This window comes from Phoca vitulina, unplaced genomic scaffold (genome assembly GCF_004348235.1).
Source record: "Phoca vitulina isolate PV1807 unplaced genomic scaffold, GSC_HSeal_1.0 scaffold20, whole genome shotgun sequence".
NCBI lineage: Eukaryota > Metazoa > Chordata > Mammalia > Carnivora > Phocidae > Phoca > Phoca vitulina.
This window is the reverse complement of record NW_022589723.1, coordinates 2,620,341-2,638,541: the sequence shown is the minus strand read 5'-3', so window position 1 is coordinate 2,638,541 and position 18,201 is coordinate 2,620,341. Positions and strand designations below refer to the sequence as shown.

Below are 18,201 nucleotides of genomic sequence, written 5' to 3'. Positions count from 1 at the left end.
CTATTTTTCCCGTGTTGTAATACATCCTCTACGTAAAGTGACAGGCAGTCATTCCACAAGTAGCTTCCCTCCCCCTTGGTCTGTATGGTAAGCCAATGTCCATCCCAAACAAGTAAATAGAACACCAGCCCAGACAGAAAATGACCCGCTTATGGAGGGGTGTGTGTGTGTGTGTGACTGAGCTGGTAGCAGAATGGGGAGGAGGGTGCCCGACCTTTGGGCTTCGGGTCTGCTTCTCAGCCACGTGTCTGAAACTGGGGACAGATTGTCAAAGCGTTGTAGTGGACAGCAGGCGCTAGCCATAAAGTCGGGGAGCAGAGGACAAGCCACCACTGATTCTCTGTGCTTTTTAAAAGGGTTAGAATACCTGTCCTCTCTCCTATGGAAAGAATCAGTCAAATCGCACTTGGAAAATAATCGAAACTCCTTGGGAAGAAGATATGGCATGAACACAAAGCAAATGAGGTGGCTGGGCTTTACGGATTTACTGAACGACTTCTGTGATATCTGCTCTTACTTTATAGCTTTATTCTCCTAACTATAGAGGAAGAGTTATTTAAAGCTATAAAATTAAGGATTTTTTTCACCTAATACCAAAAACAGTGTGAGGGAAAAAATTAATTTTCAACCCTAAGGGAAATTTTTCACAGAAAGGGAAAAGAAAGGCCAAATGGCAAAGTAATCCACTCAAAATCATGACCATACACTATGAGTAATTCACACAGATGGCCAGTTTTACTGGTGAATTCTAGCTCCAAGGTCCTGTATAATTCAAGCTCCCTGAAAATTTTCTGAACAGTTTAGGTAACTGAGACTAAACTATACATGAATCACTAGTCTTCTCTACCCCGATACTTTATCTCAACAATAATGTGAAGGCATTAGTCTTCAGCCTTGAGAAGAGTCAATCCACAGTCAAGATAAACCATCTTACCTGTTTTGGACATGAAGCTTCACCATCCCACTCTTTCTCCTCAACAAACCGGAACTGTGAAAAGGAGTCCCCTAGGGATAGAGAAAACATAATTTTATGCAGGAGCCAAAGGAAAACAGTGAGTTCTTTAAATTTCCCCTTGGGAATAAAAGTGCCATTTCTGAAGAGCTAACTGTCCAGAATTCAGTGGTAGCATTCAATAGACGTTCCTGGGTTCCACTTCTTTACACAGCAATCTGGGCCTGGTGGGCACCTGAAAATACTGTTGGCTTCACACGATTCTCAGTAAGCCACCATCTACGTGCTTCTGGAAAATAACAAAACAGGCCAGCAGACATGGCCATCAACTCATATTTAGCACATTTTTATCTCATCTGCTTAATGTATGCAAAGAAATGAGTATTTATGATGTGGGGAGTGGGCACAGCTGAAAAGGCAGAAGAACAGAACTGAAGGAAAGAAGTTCTAAGCTGACCCACAATATGACAGGCTTAAACTATCTCTTTGAGGTGAGATTATCAGCCTCAAACATCACTCCAAAAATCACCTGGTTAGAATGTCAAATGCAAAATAAAACTCAAAGAATGTGCATGAGATTAGTTCATGTGAATCATGGTGCACTGCTCTGAGCTCTTGGAATAAAGGAAAATGAACCTATAAGATCGGCATAAACAAGCATGAAAGATGATCCTGGACAACAAGCTTTGACACAAGGCTTATTTTGTAAATGCACAGTTATTTGGTTATTTGTCTTAAGAACACCTAATTTATAAACAAAGAATTATTTCTCTGCTCACTTCATGATTCCCAAAATGTGGTCCCACCTCAATAAACCCCGTTTACTTCCTATTATTTCAGACTTTCTGCTTGAGTCAGCCTCCTATCACATTCCAAACATACTTCCTATTCCATCCTAGCCTCTTTCTTTTTCAGTCCTTCCCCCTCGTCTGGAATACCCACACACATCTATGCATTCATATTGTATTTATACTCCAAGACTCGGTTCAGGGCCACTTCCTCTTTCGTGATACCTCTCAGGTGACTTAACCATCGAATCCATTCTTCTAAATTAAAAGAGGGAAAAAGAAGTGAAGAATTCAAAATTAAAGAGACAAAGATAAAATTAGAATCTATACCACTCCCCTCATTTCCAAAACCAATGGAGCACAATATGAGCATTTAGCAAGATCAAATTCAAGGCAAAAAGGACCAAGAACAACACTATCAGGAGAAGGAGTAAAATTAACACTCTCAGTCATTGGGGAATCAATTTGATCCCTCAAAAAATTATGACGTAAAGGATCTGAATAATATAATTGAAAAGGCCTTATATGTATATAGAACATATAAGTATATATGTGACTATATCTGTGTATTTTCTTTATAAATATCTGTGCAATATTAGCTTTTAAAAGAGCTATAAAAAAGCCACACAAAAACTCAATAAATCCTAAAATGTAGCAGTCATACAAACTATATTTGCTGGTGATAAACATTTATATCATATATAAGCAAAGGGTTAATATCTCCTACATACAAAGAGCTTCTGCAAATCAACCAGAATTAAACCACCCAATAGAGAAAGAGGAAAAGGAGTGAAAATAAGAAATACCATTTGCTATATATGAAATAAATCTATGTATGAAATAAATGATAAATGAATAAATTAAAAATCAATCTGGTATATTTTTAAAACTTGGCCAAATACCTGAATATCTCATTCAGTGTTATTTTTAGCATTCCTGAACATTTTCCCCAACATGACGCTTGAACTCATGACCCCGAGAACAAGACCTGAGTTGAGATCAAGAGTTGGACGCTTACCCTACTGAGCCACGCAGAGGCCCCTATGGCATTCCCGAACTTCTATATTATAAATGATGCTATGACTGCAGAGACGACTATAATATATAATCAGCATAAGATAACAGTAATGCAAACAAGGGATGCTACATGTATATATTTTTAATATTTGACTATTCACTTTCAAATACAGGTAAGATTCCAACAATGGCTAAACAGCTTGTTGCTGAGAACAACTTAGGAACACTAGGCCAAACAGAGCTACCAGGTGTGAACACGAGTGAGAAAAGTCCCAGAAAGAAGAGAAGCTAATAACATTTAGAACTGCTTTTTCCCTTTGAGGCATTTGTTCATTCCCAAAGGCGGTACTGAGAAACTGAAGATCTGAGCATAAAGTAACAACCAAGGAGGCTGTGAAGATGCAGAAGCTTCTGCTAGTTCTATGGCATGGGGCAGTCAAAAATTGCCATTCGGGGCCCAAGGATGAGGAAAATGGAGGCTTTCAGGTGGGACCCCTGATGATTCCATCTTAGAAGTGGGGACCAAGTAGGAATAAGCCAGCCCTCATACAGCCTGAGGCAAAGCTGTAAATCATCTTAACCTCTGATTCTGCCCACAAGAAGCAAAAGTATATCCTTTTTGGAGGAAAAGGACATTATCAATAGCCTAAAATTATCTCTAGTATTTTTTACAACCAGTGTCCAAAATTCATTAAAAATCATCAGGAGATGAGACCAAGGTTATAGAAAACTAAGGGAAGGGGGGCGAAAAAAAATTAGAAAAAGATCCACAGAGATTAAGAGCATAATCAGACATGGCTTTTGTTAATTGAGCAATGTAAAAATTTCAAGAATAGGAAAGTCTGTAAAATCACAATGACATCCACGAAGTCCTCTCTGATTCATACAAAACATACACATAAACAATACAAAGAAGAAAATGACTGAGGAAAAAGAGATACCAAAAACATGTTTTGTTTACAGTAATCAAACTTCAAAACACATTTTTAAAATTCTAATAAATAAATCATATAGAGGCCAACTTGGAAAAATAAACTTGTTAAAATTTTAGACGGCTACAGAACGCCAAGCTCTCTAATCCTGTCACTGAAGATGAGAGAGTATTCAGACTTGTCCAAATGATGAATTCCAGCATCAAAAGTGCTTCTGGGAAACATGTTAGCAAAATTCTCCTTCCTGAATTATACTGCAACATGCACAAAAACAATGGTGCCCCTCCTCTATCCTGTGCATCAGACGTCTGAACATGCAGACCTCCTTTAAATACAACAGCACAGTACGTTAACAATGCATGCAATCTTGCTCCTACTTTACTCTCCTGCTCAAAGAGTTCCCGGTCTCTCACCCAAACATGGTGAGTCCACATGAAGACGTACAGAAACCAGGGAGCAGAGACAGCTGACTGTGGTTGACAATGAAACAAACATGGGGAAGGGTGTGTTAGGAATCACACTCACCAGCTCTGTGTTCATAAGGCAATTATGGCACAGTGTAATGAACAGAACGAGAAAGCATATAAGGAGTACTGTGCTTTCTTCCTTCTTCTTCAGCCAAAGACTAACTGCATGAGTTACAAGAGGTTGTGGAACTGCCTTGTATATTCACACAATATCCTCAAACAAAATGGAGGACGAGCTAGTTCCTGTTATATAGGCTGCTTGAACAGCAATAGCAACAAAAATCCCATGATATTCTACTTTGCAGATAAGAACCAAAATAGCAACCCTGCTAAATCTAATGATTGCTTATTAAGGTAATTTATTCACTAAAATTTGCTAAATAAGGGGGGGATTTAAACAAAACTGGTTAAGACTTTGAGAGTTCACATTTTTCTTACATATAAAAAGTCTCCTATCCTTCTATTCCAGAAACAATGCTGAAGTTGGTGTGCATGAATGAAAGCCAAGATACAAGTGATATTGAAACGATTCTGTTACATCTTGAAAGTCAACGACAAGACTGCCGTAACTTTAGACCCAAAATTAGTGACAGAATTTTTTTTTCAATCAACTAATTGTGTGAGGCAGCAAAAATGTTAGAAAGTTAGATATATGCGTTGGCAGCAATCTTTAGCATGCTTCTGAAAATATTTAGAAAGGATGTTTCAAGCAGTGCACAATGCTTCCATTTCTGGGATTCCTTCAATCAAACTCACGATCATCACGTAAATCTCCAAGGCCAGTCATTAATGAGGAGAGAAGTCTTTACCTAGTCTACAACCTAGTCTTTACCTAGTTATTATTGGAGATGGCAAGGTTAATTGCCAAGGAGCAACTTACTACCAGCAGTACCAAACTCTGTAGTACAGTACAGTGACCGCAGGATCAATCTAACAGCAGGCAGTAGGGTGAAAGGAAAATGCCTGTATATTGTCAGAATTAAAGCTGACTACTAAAAACTTTTATTAAAAAATTTCAAGTTTTGTCGAAAATTTCAGATTTTTTTTTTTTTGGATTCCAGGCATCCATTCTATGACATTGATATTTAGCTTTAGTTTCAGCTAAATATGACTTAACACTTGACCATTTGGCCAAAATGTGTACTTGGTATGCCTCCAATATTCAATCAGTGACCTTCTATGAGGCATTTTAGAAATACTGTAGCTTATGTAACGTACAACATGGTGACTATAGTTAATAATACTGTATTGTATAATTCAAAGTTGCTAAGAGAGATCTTAAAAGTTCTCATCATAAGAAAAAAATTTGTAACTATGTATGATATCAGATATTAAGTAGACTTGTGGGGATCATTTTACAATATTTACAAATATTGAATCATTATGTTGTACACCTGAAACTAATATAGTGTTATATGTCAATTATACGTCAATTAAAAAAAAAGTAGCTTTAGATGTACTGACATGGAAAGATTATATCAACTGTTACATGTTGGAAAAATCAAGTTTTAGTGCAGTATAAATAAGATATATAGATATATGCATACACATATATACACATACTATATATACACATACATATGTGTGTATCTATCACAAGCATACTAATATATGTATAGAAATAAACCGAGACCATTATATACCTATTTTAAGAATGATTCTCTCACAGGATGGGATTGAAGGAGACTTTTCCTTTCTGTATAATACATTTTCTAGTTTAATTTTCCTTTGTAAACAACAAGTGCATGTTACTTTTCGAGCCCAGCCAGAAGGAAGTAAGGAAATCTAGAAAAAAAGCTGAAATTTCTTGAGGGCAAGTACCTTCTCAGAATGCATTTAAGACAAACATGCATAGATCTCATAGGCTGGAACCACAGGTATCATTCATTCTAACCCTCACTTGATAGAACAATACAGAACCTTAGGTCTAGAGAGGCTCAGTGGCCTAAGGCCACCTGGCCAGTTAATGGCTGGACGCAAGACCTCTTGGCTCCTACCATTTATTATTATACCTATAACTAATGAAGTTATTTCCACTAGGCTTCTTGGCTATCTGAGTTCCCTAGGACAAAAATAAATAACAAATATTGATGACATCTGATATACTAATGTTTGAAGATATGAAAATCCAAACTCAAAAATAAAGAATTCTTCATTTTAGGAAAGGAATTACTTCAAGGGTTCCTTTAAATAACTACTATATGGCTTCTAAAAATAAAACTAAGTTTTAAAGAACTCTAAGTCCTCTGATAATGATGGTGTTGGAGAAATAAAGGTGATATACCAACTCTGTCACTGTATTTATAATACTCAGGATTCTCACTCTGCCTGACTTCTCAAATTGGTCTAACGCAGGTCTTAGAATCAGTGACAAAGTGGACACTACACTGGTTAGGATTCTATAGTACCATATGCTTTCCAAAAGCTTACCATCTAGTCCTAGGTGACACAGCTTTGAACAGAAGCTTACCCTTTCAGCCCACCAGCAAGAGTGAAAGTACTTGATATAACCATAAAGCTCTCTAAGGAAGGTCAGGTGGAATTACAAGGAACAGCCTTTATGTGGGCAAAGAGAACCTTTACAAAGACTTCCAGCTTCGACAATACACATCAGGTGTACGTGAAGAGTGAGTGTGGAAGATAGAAAATATACCCAAGCTTAATAACACCCCTTCTAATAATTCAGTAGTGGCAATTCCCATAACTGACATCTGTCCTAGGTATTTGGAGCTTTTTCTCATAAAATTGGCCCAGACCCCTGTGGTGCATCCTTTCAGAAACCAACTCTAGAAAGCAAGAAGAATGGATCACTAGTTCCGAATGAATACTTCATTTTAAGTTCCATTTTCCTGGCTCTTCTTTATTTACCCCACAGCCCTTAGAATATGTCCTCAACCACGACACAATGTCTCTGGGAAATCACAAAGGAGCCTCATAGGCTGACAAGTTCACAGTCTTCATAGAAAGAGAGTATGTCCTAACAGTCACTATCATGGCTGCTATAGAAAATGAAATATACCTTTTTTTCTTTCTGAATTTCTCTATTCTCATCTATGAGAGATGACATATTTGGAAGGTCAAGGTGGGTCCTAGGTCCACAGGCTGACACAGATCAAACCAAAGATGACCCGTAGTTCAGCTTACAGGACATAAAAAATCTTGCTACTCAATTTCTAGCTTCCATGGATGAACATTTCTAGATGTAGGTATCAAGCACTTCGATATTTACCCTAAAACAAAGCAACAGCTAACACTTTGTCTTTGTGAGGAAGATTATACAAGCCACTACAATGATTAATAAAAAAGTTAGGTTGAGCCAAAAGAACGAGAGATAAGAAAAATCTCTCCTCCTGCTCAACAGTGACCTATAATTAGCTTTCTCACCAGATGTGGGGCCCCAAAAGCCCCTGAGCATCAAGTATCCACATTGAGCACTACATAATAAGATGTGCCTATCTTTCCAATGCCCCTAACAAGTGGCTTCCCCATCTGTATGGATTGTGTTGAAGGAAAAGCCAAATACACTCAAGTACCATAAGAGGGTTCTATACTTTATGAGAGAAGGATGATGCTGACATTCTAGAATTTAGAATCTAGAGGATTGCCCCCCAAATAGTTGGTGAATATTCTGTGTTAACCCTGTACCACCGTAGACAATCTAGTAACCTCTCAGATCAATTATTTTCTGAAACAAGGCCAACATCAAACCCTGGCACAGAATTCCAAGATGAGAGTAAATAATTAGACATGGCAAAATAAAAAAGAGAATAGAAGGACCAATCCTCAGATGGGCAATGGAATCATGAGATGTTAGAACTGACCTTAGTAAAATAGTGTGTCCATTATGATTAGGTCTGGCTGCGTGTAACAAAGACCTGGGAATTTATGGCTTAAACAAGATAAGAAGTTATATCTCCATCAACCAAATGAAATCGAGACTTGGGCGATCAAAGGCTAGTCTGGGGGCTCCTGCGAGTTTATTGTTCTGTCATTCCTATGAAGTCCCTTCTTGTCATGCTTCAAGCTGATGACCAGAGCTCCTGCTATCTCATCAAGATCCCAGACAGCAAGATGGAAGAAGACTTGAAGGGGCAAAAAGCATGCATCCTCTGTTCGTTACATTTTCCCAGAAACCACCATAGGACTTTTCCACTTGTTTCTCTTCGGGCCATAACAGTATCCTATTGCTTTATCAAGCTACAAGGAATGTGGGATAATTAATTTCTTCCCAGGTGGCCATGTGCCCAGATAAGAATCAGGGGTTTGAAAGGAAAGAGAATGAATACAGGGTGGGGAAGCAAGTACCACTGACCCCTGAATAACAGGGTTTTGAACTCTGCAGGTTCACTTATATGCAGATTTTTTCAATAAATACCATAAATGTATTTTCTCAGGATTTTCTTAACATTTTCTTTTCTCTAGCTTACTGTATTGTAAGTATACAGTATATAATATATATAACATACAAAATATGTATTAATCAACAGTTTATAATCAGTAAGGTTTCCAGTCAACAGTAAACCTATTTAGTAGTTAAATCTGGGGGGAAGTCGAAAGTTATACAGGGATCTTCAACTGTGTGGGGGTTGGCGCTCCTAACGCTGTGTTGTTTAAAGGTCAACTGTACTCTCTCTGACAGATTACCAGAAGGTCCTACTCAAGGGGTAGTTAGTTAATAAGGGTCAGTTTCTAGTGTAGTGATTGTGCTCACTGAAGTGTGAGTTGTCTCCAATCATTTCAGTGCAATACATGTAACATCCAAACTTCTCAAATTGTAGTTAAAATTAACTTTAGAAAATACATGCCTTTCAACTTTTTTCTCCAATTCTGAGAGGAGGCAAGTGTGGGATAAATTCCTAGTTTCCAGCATAATGCAAGAACTTTTTAAAATAAATACTGTTAACACATACATACATACATGCGTACAGTCTACTACCTTTCTCAGGGCAAATGGGCATATGTGAAGTTCAACAACAATAACTTCAGGAGTAACAATTCATTTATTTAGTAATTTTTTCATTCTTTCATACATTTTTCAGCACAACTATGTGCCAAACACTATTGGGTGCTAATACTATAAATAGATAAGACACACTCCCTGTTGGCCTTGCTCTTGGATTCTGAGTTGAACAAATCAAGAGAGGACTACAAGAAACAGAAAAACATAAAATTTAAAGGAAATTTAAATTCCTTCCCCAAACCTTTAGAAGGGTTTGCACTCTCCCTTTCTTGTTTTACATGTATATACACATTATGGTATGGTCATGGTGTTGATTTACTTAAAAAAGATTCAGTCCACCTGACAGCTTATTTGTACTTTATTTATAGCCTGACACCCCAACGTTGGTGAAAACCATCACACAAACCACCAAAGTTTCCAGGTCTAATACCTGACGGAGACTGTCCTCTAACACCATCAATAATCTTACAGTGACACGCAATTCACTTCCAGAGGGAGATGAGCTAAACCAAAGCCAAACTGTCATGATCGAGAAAATAGCCTGACATCTGTAGAATGATGCTCAGATTCACACACACACATGCACGCACCCACACCCCAGTACAGTGATACAGAAAAATGCACAATCCCACTAGTACAGTGATACTCTCCTTTTAAAGATCACTTTGAAACTCAGTAATGTGGTCTCATGGCAGAGCCAAACTTTGCCTGAATTTCATGGCCTTTCATCCATTGCTCTTTATTACTTCATTTTCTTGTCTACACTAATTTTTTTTGAAAGTCAATCTACCCTTATAATTACATATGTCTCTCAAACATGGTATTTTATACCTTAATCTGCCCAAGTTTTCTTCTTGCAATTAAAAGTTCTCAATCAAGGTTAAATAATTAAAATCTCCAAACACTACAATCTCCTGATGAAACAGATGGCTCAAAGCATACCCTCAGAGGATACTATGGGGTTTGCTGGAGAAAATGTCTGAACCCCTTTCTATCAACAATATGAGGTTGCCTTTCAATTTGTTGATTACCTGCTACATGTATTCCAGAGTCTCATAAATTAAGAATTAAGAAATCTGACCTATTGCCTTACCTTTGATTTGTCTGATTATTTTCTCACTGCACCTCAGTTCAGTGAGTCTGTCAGTAGTTAGGATGTTCTCATTTTTTTACAGCTGTCTTACAGTGTACTTGGCTTTCTTAAACCATCTCTCTGGTACTAATTCATATCTTTGTATAAAATCTAAATTCACACCTTTAACCGCTGACAGCTCTTCTTCCAGCCTCTACTCTCATTTGTAAGATTCTATAAAGACTTTTTTAAAATCACATAAGGATTTTCCTAATAGAATTCATTTCTCATAAACACATTATTCTCCATAAAAATCTCCAACTAAGCAGCTCTCACAAGCACTAGTAACACCCAAGCTGAAGAGACGAAATCTTGAGCCAAGTACTTTTATTGAGGTCAACTCATGCAAGCAACACAGAACTTATGAACTTTAGTTTTAACTTCTCCTTCCTCTTGCTTTTCTTTCTTAAACTTTCTTAATTATGGTTTTTGGGAACATCTAGAATGAGTCTGGTAGGGCAGCAAGTCCCCAGAGAAGCAACATGAGCAGAGGCCTCAAGATAGAAGGGAGTTTGGTCATTCGAGGAGCAGAAGGCAGGCCAGTATGGCCGATGTGTAGTGAGCGGCGAAGAGGCAAGATGTGACTGAAGAGAAGTTGGGTCATATTCTTCATGCAGACTCAACATTTTCAACCAATTACCAAGTTCCACTGCTCAACCCTGTATTCCACAATAATAACCAGGCTTAGAGAAACTCAATTAGTCCTACTTACCTATTAAACACATCTTACATGAGTACGAAAACACATACTAACTCTCAAGTGACAGATAGCCTTAAACTTTTTACAGATTAAATAAGACAACACAAAACAGTAAAAAATATTTTTAAAAATAGCAGGGCCAAACTGTCACCTTCATAACACAGAGGGTAGAAGATACAAAAGTTCTCTTTGTCTGCACAGGGTAATAGCTCATTCTAACTAACACTGCCATGGCTATAGGCCATCTTCCCAAGCCATTCTTGAGAACCTAGAACCCAAACATGAAGTTAAGGAATTTGGGGAGCTATCACAACTGGTAATTAGCTCAGGGAAAAATTTTGTGGGACCACTACGAAATGTTTGGGCACAGACAAATCTCCATACCTATGAACATGCCACTTCTTTCTAATTAAGACCCAGAGTCGCCAATCTGGAGAGTGACAGAACTTCAGTGATAGAAGAAGAAATATAGTGAGATAGAATGAACCTGGGGAGGATACCCCTCACCTAATAACATGGTGAATCCCTGTCATCTGCTCCAGGTTCGCAGGGGGATAGCGTTCAACCTCTTGGTTTTCTGTTCTTACTCAGTTGCCTATATATTTTTAACCCTGGTAACTGACATTGGCTATTGAACCCTGTTTCCTAGACTTTAGCTATTTAAGACCACAGTTATTTTGAACAGCACCTTTCTGGAAGCAATCCCTAAATCTGAACCTTGACCTATGTTTTGACCACATTTAACTTCCAGCATGCCCAGGCCTGCCATTTTATGTATCCTTTTCATGGCTATTTTTTTCTTCACATAGATGGTAATATTTATTTTCTTTTTTTAAAGATTTATTTGAGAGAGAGAGAAAAAGAGAGAGCACATGTGTGAGCGGGGGGAGGGACAGAAAGAGAGGGAGAGAATCTCAAGCAGACTCCACACTGAGTGTGGAGTCCGATCCAGGGCTTGATCCCAGGATGCTGAGAGTCAGATGCTTCACCAACTGAGCCACCCAGCCGCCCTTGTTAGTATGTATTTTGATAACAGTTTAGGAGCATTCATCACTTAAATGCAGCACTATGAAGCAGAAATATGCAAACAGCACGTTCAGAAGCCTTAGTATTTGCTATTACTGAACACGTTTTGATGGGCACTTTTTGGCCCTGGCATTATTTATATAAATGATACATACTGCTTTTATTGGAAAGTCATAAGTTGCCTTGTATTTGGTAGATCTGTTTAAGGCTGTCAGTAGTGAGGATATTCTCATTATTTACAGCTGTCTTACAGTGTACTTGGCTTTCTTAAAAGTTTCCATTCTACATCTAGATGACAGAGTGCTGAGTTAAAAAAAAAAATCTGGGGGCTTGGGTGTCTCAGTTGGTTAAGCGTCTGCCTTTGGCTCAGGTCATGATCCTGGGATCCTGGGATCCAGCTCCAAGTCAGGCTCCCTGCTCAGCAGGGAGTCTACCTCTCCATCTCCAACTGCTCCCCACCCCCCCACTGCCCCTTCCACCGCTAATACCCTCTTTCTCTCGCACTCTCTCAAATAAAATCTTTTCAAAAAATCTGATGTATAAAAACACAAAATTATAAGACACAGTAACTTAGTAAGTTGAATAACCTATGGATTATACCAAAGGATTCATGAGCTCACATAAACACGGGTATTCTCCCCTTTCCAAAAGTTCACATTGTGCCACTTCACACTTAGAAAAGACCGAGGTTAGTATGGTAGCAGCTTTTTCTTTTTTTTTTTTGTAAAGGCATAAACCCTCTTCTGATTTCTTTCAGTTAACGAAAAGAGGTACCAATGTAGGTCATTCAAAGAAGTGAACCGGCATAAAGCAAATGTTAAGAAAGCAGAGATACTCTTCACTTTAAGCCATTTTGGTTTGAGAGAGCTTTCATAGGAACACTCTACTTGCGGATAGCAGGGGAAACCTGTACTGAGATCCCTTGACATACTTAAAATGTGACTGAATTTCCAAAAGCTTTACTTAAGACTTTTCAGAACCTATTGTTAAATGGTAGGAACATCAGTGGATTATCTATAAAGAAACATCTGTTGTTTGGATGCTAACTCCCAAGTGTTTCCAGTTTGAGGTTAGTTTGTGTTTTATTGTATACTCAAACAGTTTACTTTTCATGGGTATTATCAAAAGTAGCAACAGTTTTTCAAAGTTTCAAAGCTCAAGGTAGAATTTGTACAAGTGAACAATCAGAGGAGTATCTCTAAATCATTGATTTATCTCTCATGTTTTAGGAGTCGAATGAGGGTAATAAAGATTGGGTTTGTTTTTGCTTTCTTAAAGGAAGAATTATCTTCTACATCTTTTTACTATGACTATAGGAGAAACTTTGGCCAAGCAAGGTACCAATGGAATCTGTTTACCAAATTCCATTTGATAAGTCTTAACAATCATTTTGACATAATTAACCAGCTTTGCTCCATTTCACGTTTACTCTGTTTCCAGGAAATGCGATTGGGCAGAATTCAGCAAGTTAAGGGCCTAATTTATTTTAAGCACTCACATATGCAAATTTAGCCCCAACTGGAGCTTTTCTGGTATTAACCAGATAACATACCTTTTTTTCCTTTGTATCTACCTCTAAAGTATAGGTAGGTCTCTTGTTAATAATAGTATTACCATATGTAAAAAAAAGCAGTATTTAAATAATAAATACTATCAAATATGCAGATAATGTTTAAACATCTCCATAAAAAGGCTGGGTTTCTCTGGTGGTGTGGGAGGAAAGCAACGAGGAGATTGTTTTTTATAGTTGATGTACTGGTGTATCCAAATCATGATCCAAATAAATTCCCCACAATGTCTCTTAAATATCTTTACATTCATAACTTATTTGTTGAGGAAACCAGATCCTTTGACTTGTCAGGTTTTTTTTTTAATTCCTGGAGTTTACTGATTTGTACTCTCATGTTATCTAATCTGTTCTTTTATTCCTGTATCTCCTATAAAATGGTAGAACTAGAGGCTTGACCAGACTGAAATTCATTTTTTTAGAAGGATGCTTTTAACATCAGACAATTGAAATTTATTCTAAATTTTTTTTAAGATATTTATTTGAGAGAGAGAGAGAGACCATGTACACGTGCAGACTGTGGGGTGAGCAGAGGGAGAGGGATAAGCAGACTCTCCACTGAGCAGGGAGCCTGATGCAGGGCTTTTAACATCAGAAAATTAATTGAAATTTATTTTTTTTTAATTTTTTAAAATATTTTATTTATTTACTTGAGAGAGAGCAGAGCTGGGGGTGGGGAGGGGCAGAGGGAGAAGCAGACTCCCCACTAAGCAGGAAGCCTGATACACGCGCTCGATCCCAGGACCCCGGGATCATGACTTGAGCCAAAGGCAGACACTTAATTGACTGAGCCACCCAGGGCCCCAGAAAATCAATTGAAATTTAAAAGGACAGAATCCAATTTTGCATAAAGGTGTAATGTTGGTTTTTCAGGTTATCTGGAGGAGGAAAGTATCCCAGACCTACTTTTTGCCTGAAATTTTTAGGAAATGAGATCCTACAGTTGCTCATCAGTAACATCATTTAGTAGTGAAATTAAAATAAACAAGTTATAAAACAGGAAGGTTTTTTTAAAATGATTGATAATGTACAACCTGTACTGTCATCAAAAATGACATCATATAAAATCCAAGATGTTAATTGACAAATTTTATTCAGATGAGAACAGGTTAAATCATGATCACCCAAGGAAATGGTTGTATACTTCTACCCAGTTTTTTGTGTTTTTTTTTAAGATTTTATTTATTTATTTGAGAGAGAGTGCACGCGTGCGAGCGCACAAGCAGGGGGAGCGGGAGAGGGAGAAGCAGGCCTCCCGCTGAGCAGGGAGCCCAATGGGGGGCTCAATTCCAAGACCCCAGGATCATGACTTGAGCCGAAGGCAGACGCTTAACCAACTGAGCCATCCAGGCGCCTCTACTTGCCTCCAGTTTTGAACCCATTTTGTTTTCTGAGGAAAAAGGGTAGGAAGTAAAAGAAGAGTCACTTTCCATGCCACTTTCCCATCTCTGTAATTGTGAGATGGAACACAGAGAAGCAGATTCATGCCCAAGGTAAATCCAGAGCTCTGTTCTAGGAAATTTCAAAAAGTAGTGCATAATTAGAGATTTCTAAAGGGGGAACTACAATGCTCTGGGCTGGCTGCTTTGTGGGCTTTATGGAATGACTCTTATCCCTGCAGAGTTCACATGCTGAAGGAAAAGAAAGGGTTAATGCATCTACCACACATGGGTCCCGCACCCCAATACATACACCACCCCAAAGCCTACAGGCTTGGTCCTTTCATTTCCTCGGCTGAATATGGCAAATGGACAGCCTTCTTTCCTCTCACTAATGCAGGGGGCTTCTAGCACTAAGGGAAGGGAACCTAAACTCCTTTCTGCTGCCCCACATGCCTATGTCCAGTGAACTGTATTTGTGTTCTCAGTTAAATTTTAGTGAATGATACCTATTATGCTCATTTCTTATACCTATCACTGTGAAGATGTAATATTGTTAAAATGGCCTTTATGTCAGAATTGTAATGGAATTGTAAGGCGGTATTTTGTTACAAAATAAAATTTCAATTTTTATCACCCTTTTCAGGAGAAGATGTTAAGATTTTCTCTTTTCTAGTGGTGAATGAGGAAAAAACAGCTATTTGAAATGTCAGTGTTTCTAAGCCCATCATCTATTTAAAGCTGTTCAAATGTAATAAGTGCTGGTGTTGCCTTCCTTTGGTTTCTTTTGGGAGAGGTCCATCCTGCTGCCAAATGAGAAGATTTTTTTTTAAACAGTTATATGTGACATTTAAAAGCTGATAATCCTATTTATAGATATAGTCTTTCAAGGTCTCTAGAGAAAGCTTGGATTATATAGTTTACATATGTTTTTGGAAACTTTAAAATTTTTTGATAACTTGTATAATACATGGTTAACTTGTCCCTTTGCTTGGTTTGGTTGCTGGGCCTATGATCCCCTAATGGCATGAAGACCATAAAAGATTGGCTTCCCAGTGCAACACTTAAGCAATGAATAATCATAAACTACATCATCATCACCTAGGTAAAGAAAAAAAATCGCCATGAAATGGACACCAGAATAAAATGGCAGAGATCAGCATTACGCGGAGGGTCATCAATGTAAAGACAGAGAGCTCACATTTAGACTTCCTAAAGTTCTCAGAGCAGCTCCACTTATCAAGCACTATGAGCCACAATGTGTGTGTGGCACCAAAGGCCACATGATCTTAACCCAGTAAGATCCAAGATGACCTGTTGGCTCTGGCCCAAGACTATGAACCAAAGCCCAGAGCTCACTCTCAACTGCCCCTGCCACCCAGTGCCCAGGCAGGACTCCACGGGGGTCAGGGTAGAAAGTCAGCCGGGGAAAGTGTTTTCATTAACACTGCTAGCACAGCTAACTGGTGACATGTAAAAATCTGTATCTGGCTCAAAAAATCAATGATCATATAATGCCCACCCTGCTGACAAAGGTAACTAGACATCATGGCTATAAAAGGAAATTCCTCAAGTATACATTTGAGATTTCAGGATCATTTTTTATTTTATAAAGTTTTAAAGACAGGTGCCTGGGTGGCTCAGTCATTAAGCGTCTGCCTTTGGCTCAGGTCATGGTCCCAAGGTCCTGGGATCAAGCCCCACATCGGGCTCCGTGCTTGGCGGGAAGCCTGCTTCTCCCTCTCCCACTCTCCCTGCTTGTGTTCCCTCTCTCACTGTCTCTCTCTCTGTCAAATAAATAAATAAAATCTTAAAAAAAAAAAAAGTTTAAAAAAAAACAAAGGATTACCTGACAGATTCAAGGACACTATTCTAGGTCAGTAAATATTCAATGGCACTTTTAAAGGTAAACAATGGGTTTTCTCAAATCTGATTGAGGATGCCAAGGGAAAACTGAGATCAGCCTGAAGAATACACCAGGTCAGATCCTCAGACCTAACTTTCAGAGAGAGAGAGAGGAAAGAAGTAAAGTGAGCCACTGGAACAAAGCTGGGGGTTTTAATTCGGGAAATTTATTTTGGTAAATCAAAGTATGACACACTGAGCTTTTATAGTAGTTAAATGATCAGGCTCTCAAGTCAGACTATCTGAGTTTAAATTCTGTTTCCACTATTTAGTGGCTGTTGGTCTTTAAGAAAGTGGCTTGAACTTCCTATGCCTCCACTTCCTTCTGTCAAATGGGGAGAATAATAGTTACTAGCTTCACAGGGTAATGAGGCGTAAACAAGCTGTGCACATAAAGTGTTTTTAACACAGTCACTGGCAGGTAGCAAATGCTTAGTGATATTTATTGTAAATCTATTCACCAAACAGTAAGTAGAAACTATGATGCCACTCCATCCTGAGATATTCTATGCCCCCAAAAGACAAGTCATGCCAAGGCTCTCCCAAAAATGTCACATAATTCACCGAGAACTCAGGCTGAGCTCCCTATACCAATTTTGGAAAGATATCCCATGCAAAGAAAAAAAAAAAAAAACCTTTTGCCGTAAGACCACAGGAGTTAAATGAAATTGAAAGGGTGATTGCCAAGTATTGTGATTGTTTGAAAGCTCACATTTGGGGTGCCTGGGTGGCTCAGTCATTAAGCTTCTGCCTTCGGCTCAGGTCATGATCCCAGGGTCCTGGGATCGAGCCCCACATCGGGCTCCCTGCTCCGTGGGAAGCCTGCTTCTCCCTCTACCAGTCCCTCTGCTTGTGTTCCCTCTCTCACTATGTCTCTCTCTGTCAATTAAATAAATAAAATCTTTAAAAAAAAAAAAAAGCTCACATTTGCTTTCTACTGTAATAAATTTTTACTGTAATGTTGAATGAGTGAACAAAAGGTTAAGGTTAGAAATTCTACCTGATTAATTGCCTTTAAAAACCAATCATCTATTGCCAATCATCAAGTGTTGAGCCTAAATTATGAGGACTATAGAAAGAACTGACATTATTCTAAGGCCTTTAAAGTACTTTTCAGAGGCGCCTGGGTGGCTCAGTTGGTTAAGCATCTGCCTTCAGCTCAGGTCATGATCCTGGGGTCCTGGGATCAAGCCCCAAATGGGGCTCCTTGCTCAGCAGGGAGCCTGCTTCTCCCTCTCCCTCTGCTACTCCCCCTGCTTGTACGCTCTTTCTGTCAAATAAATAAATAAAATCTTTGAAAAAAAAAAAAAGTACTTTTCAGAGTTTGATGTTAAAAAAAAGTCACATTATAAATTGTTCTTTTATCATGATAAAAA

At 38.4% G+C, this 18,201-nt stretch overlaps 1 protein-coding gene across 1 annotated transcript in view; it reads right to left on the bottom strand.

Moving 5' to 3' along the window:
- Positions 1–18,201, bottom strand: part of AVEN (apoptosis and caspase activation inhibitor) — a 177,706-nt gene that overhangs the window by 8,033 nt on the left and 151,472 nt on the right. Inside the window, exon 3 of the mRNA XM_032417230.1 lies at positions 935–1,005. Coding sequence (XP_032273121.1) covers positions 935–1,005 — 71 coding nt within the window. The remainder of the gene's footprint in view (positions 1–934; positions 1,006–18,201) is intronic.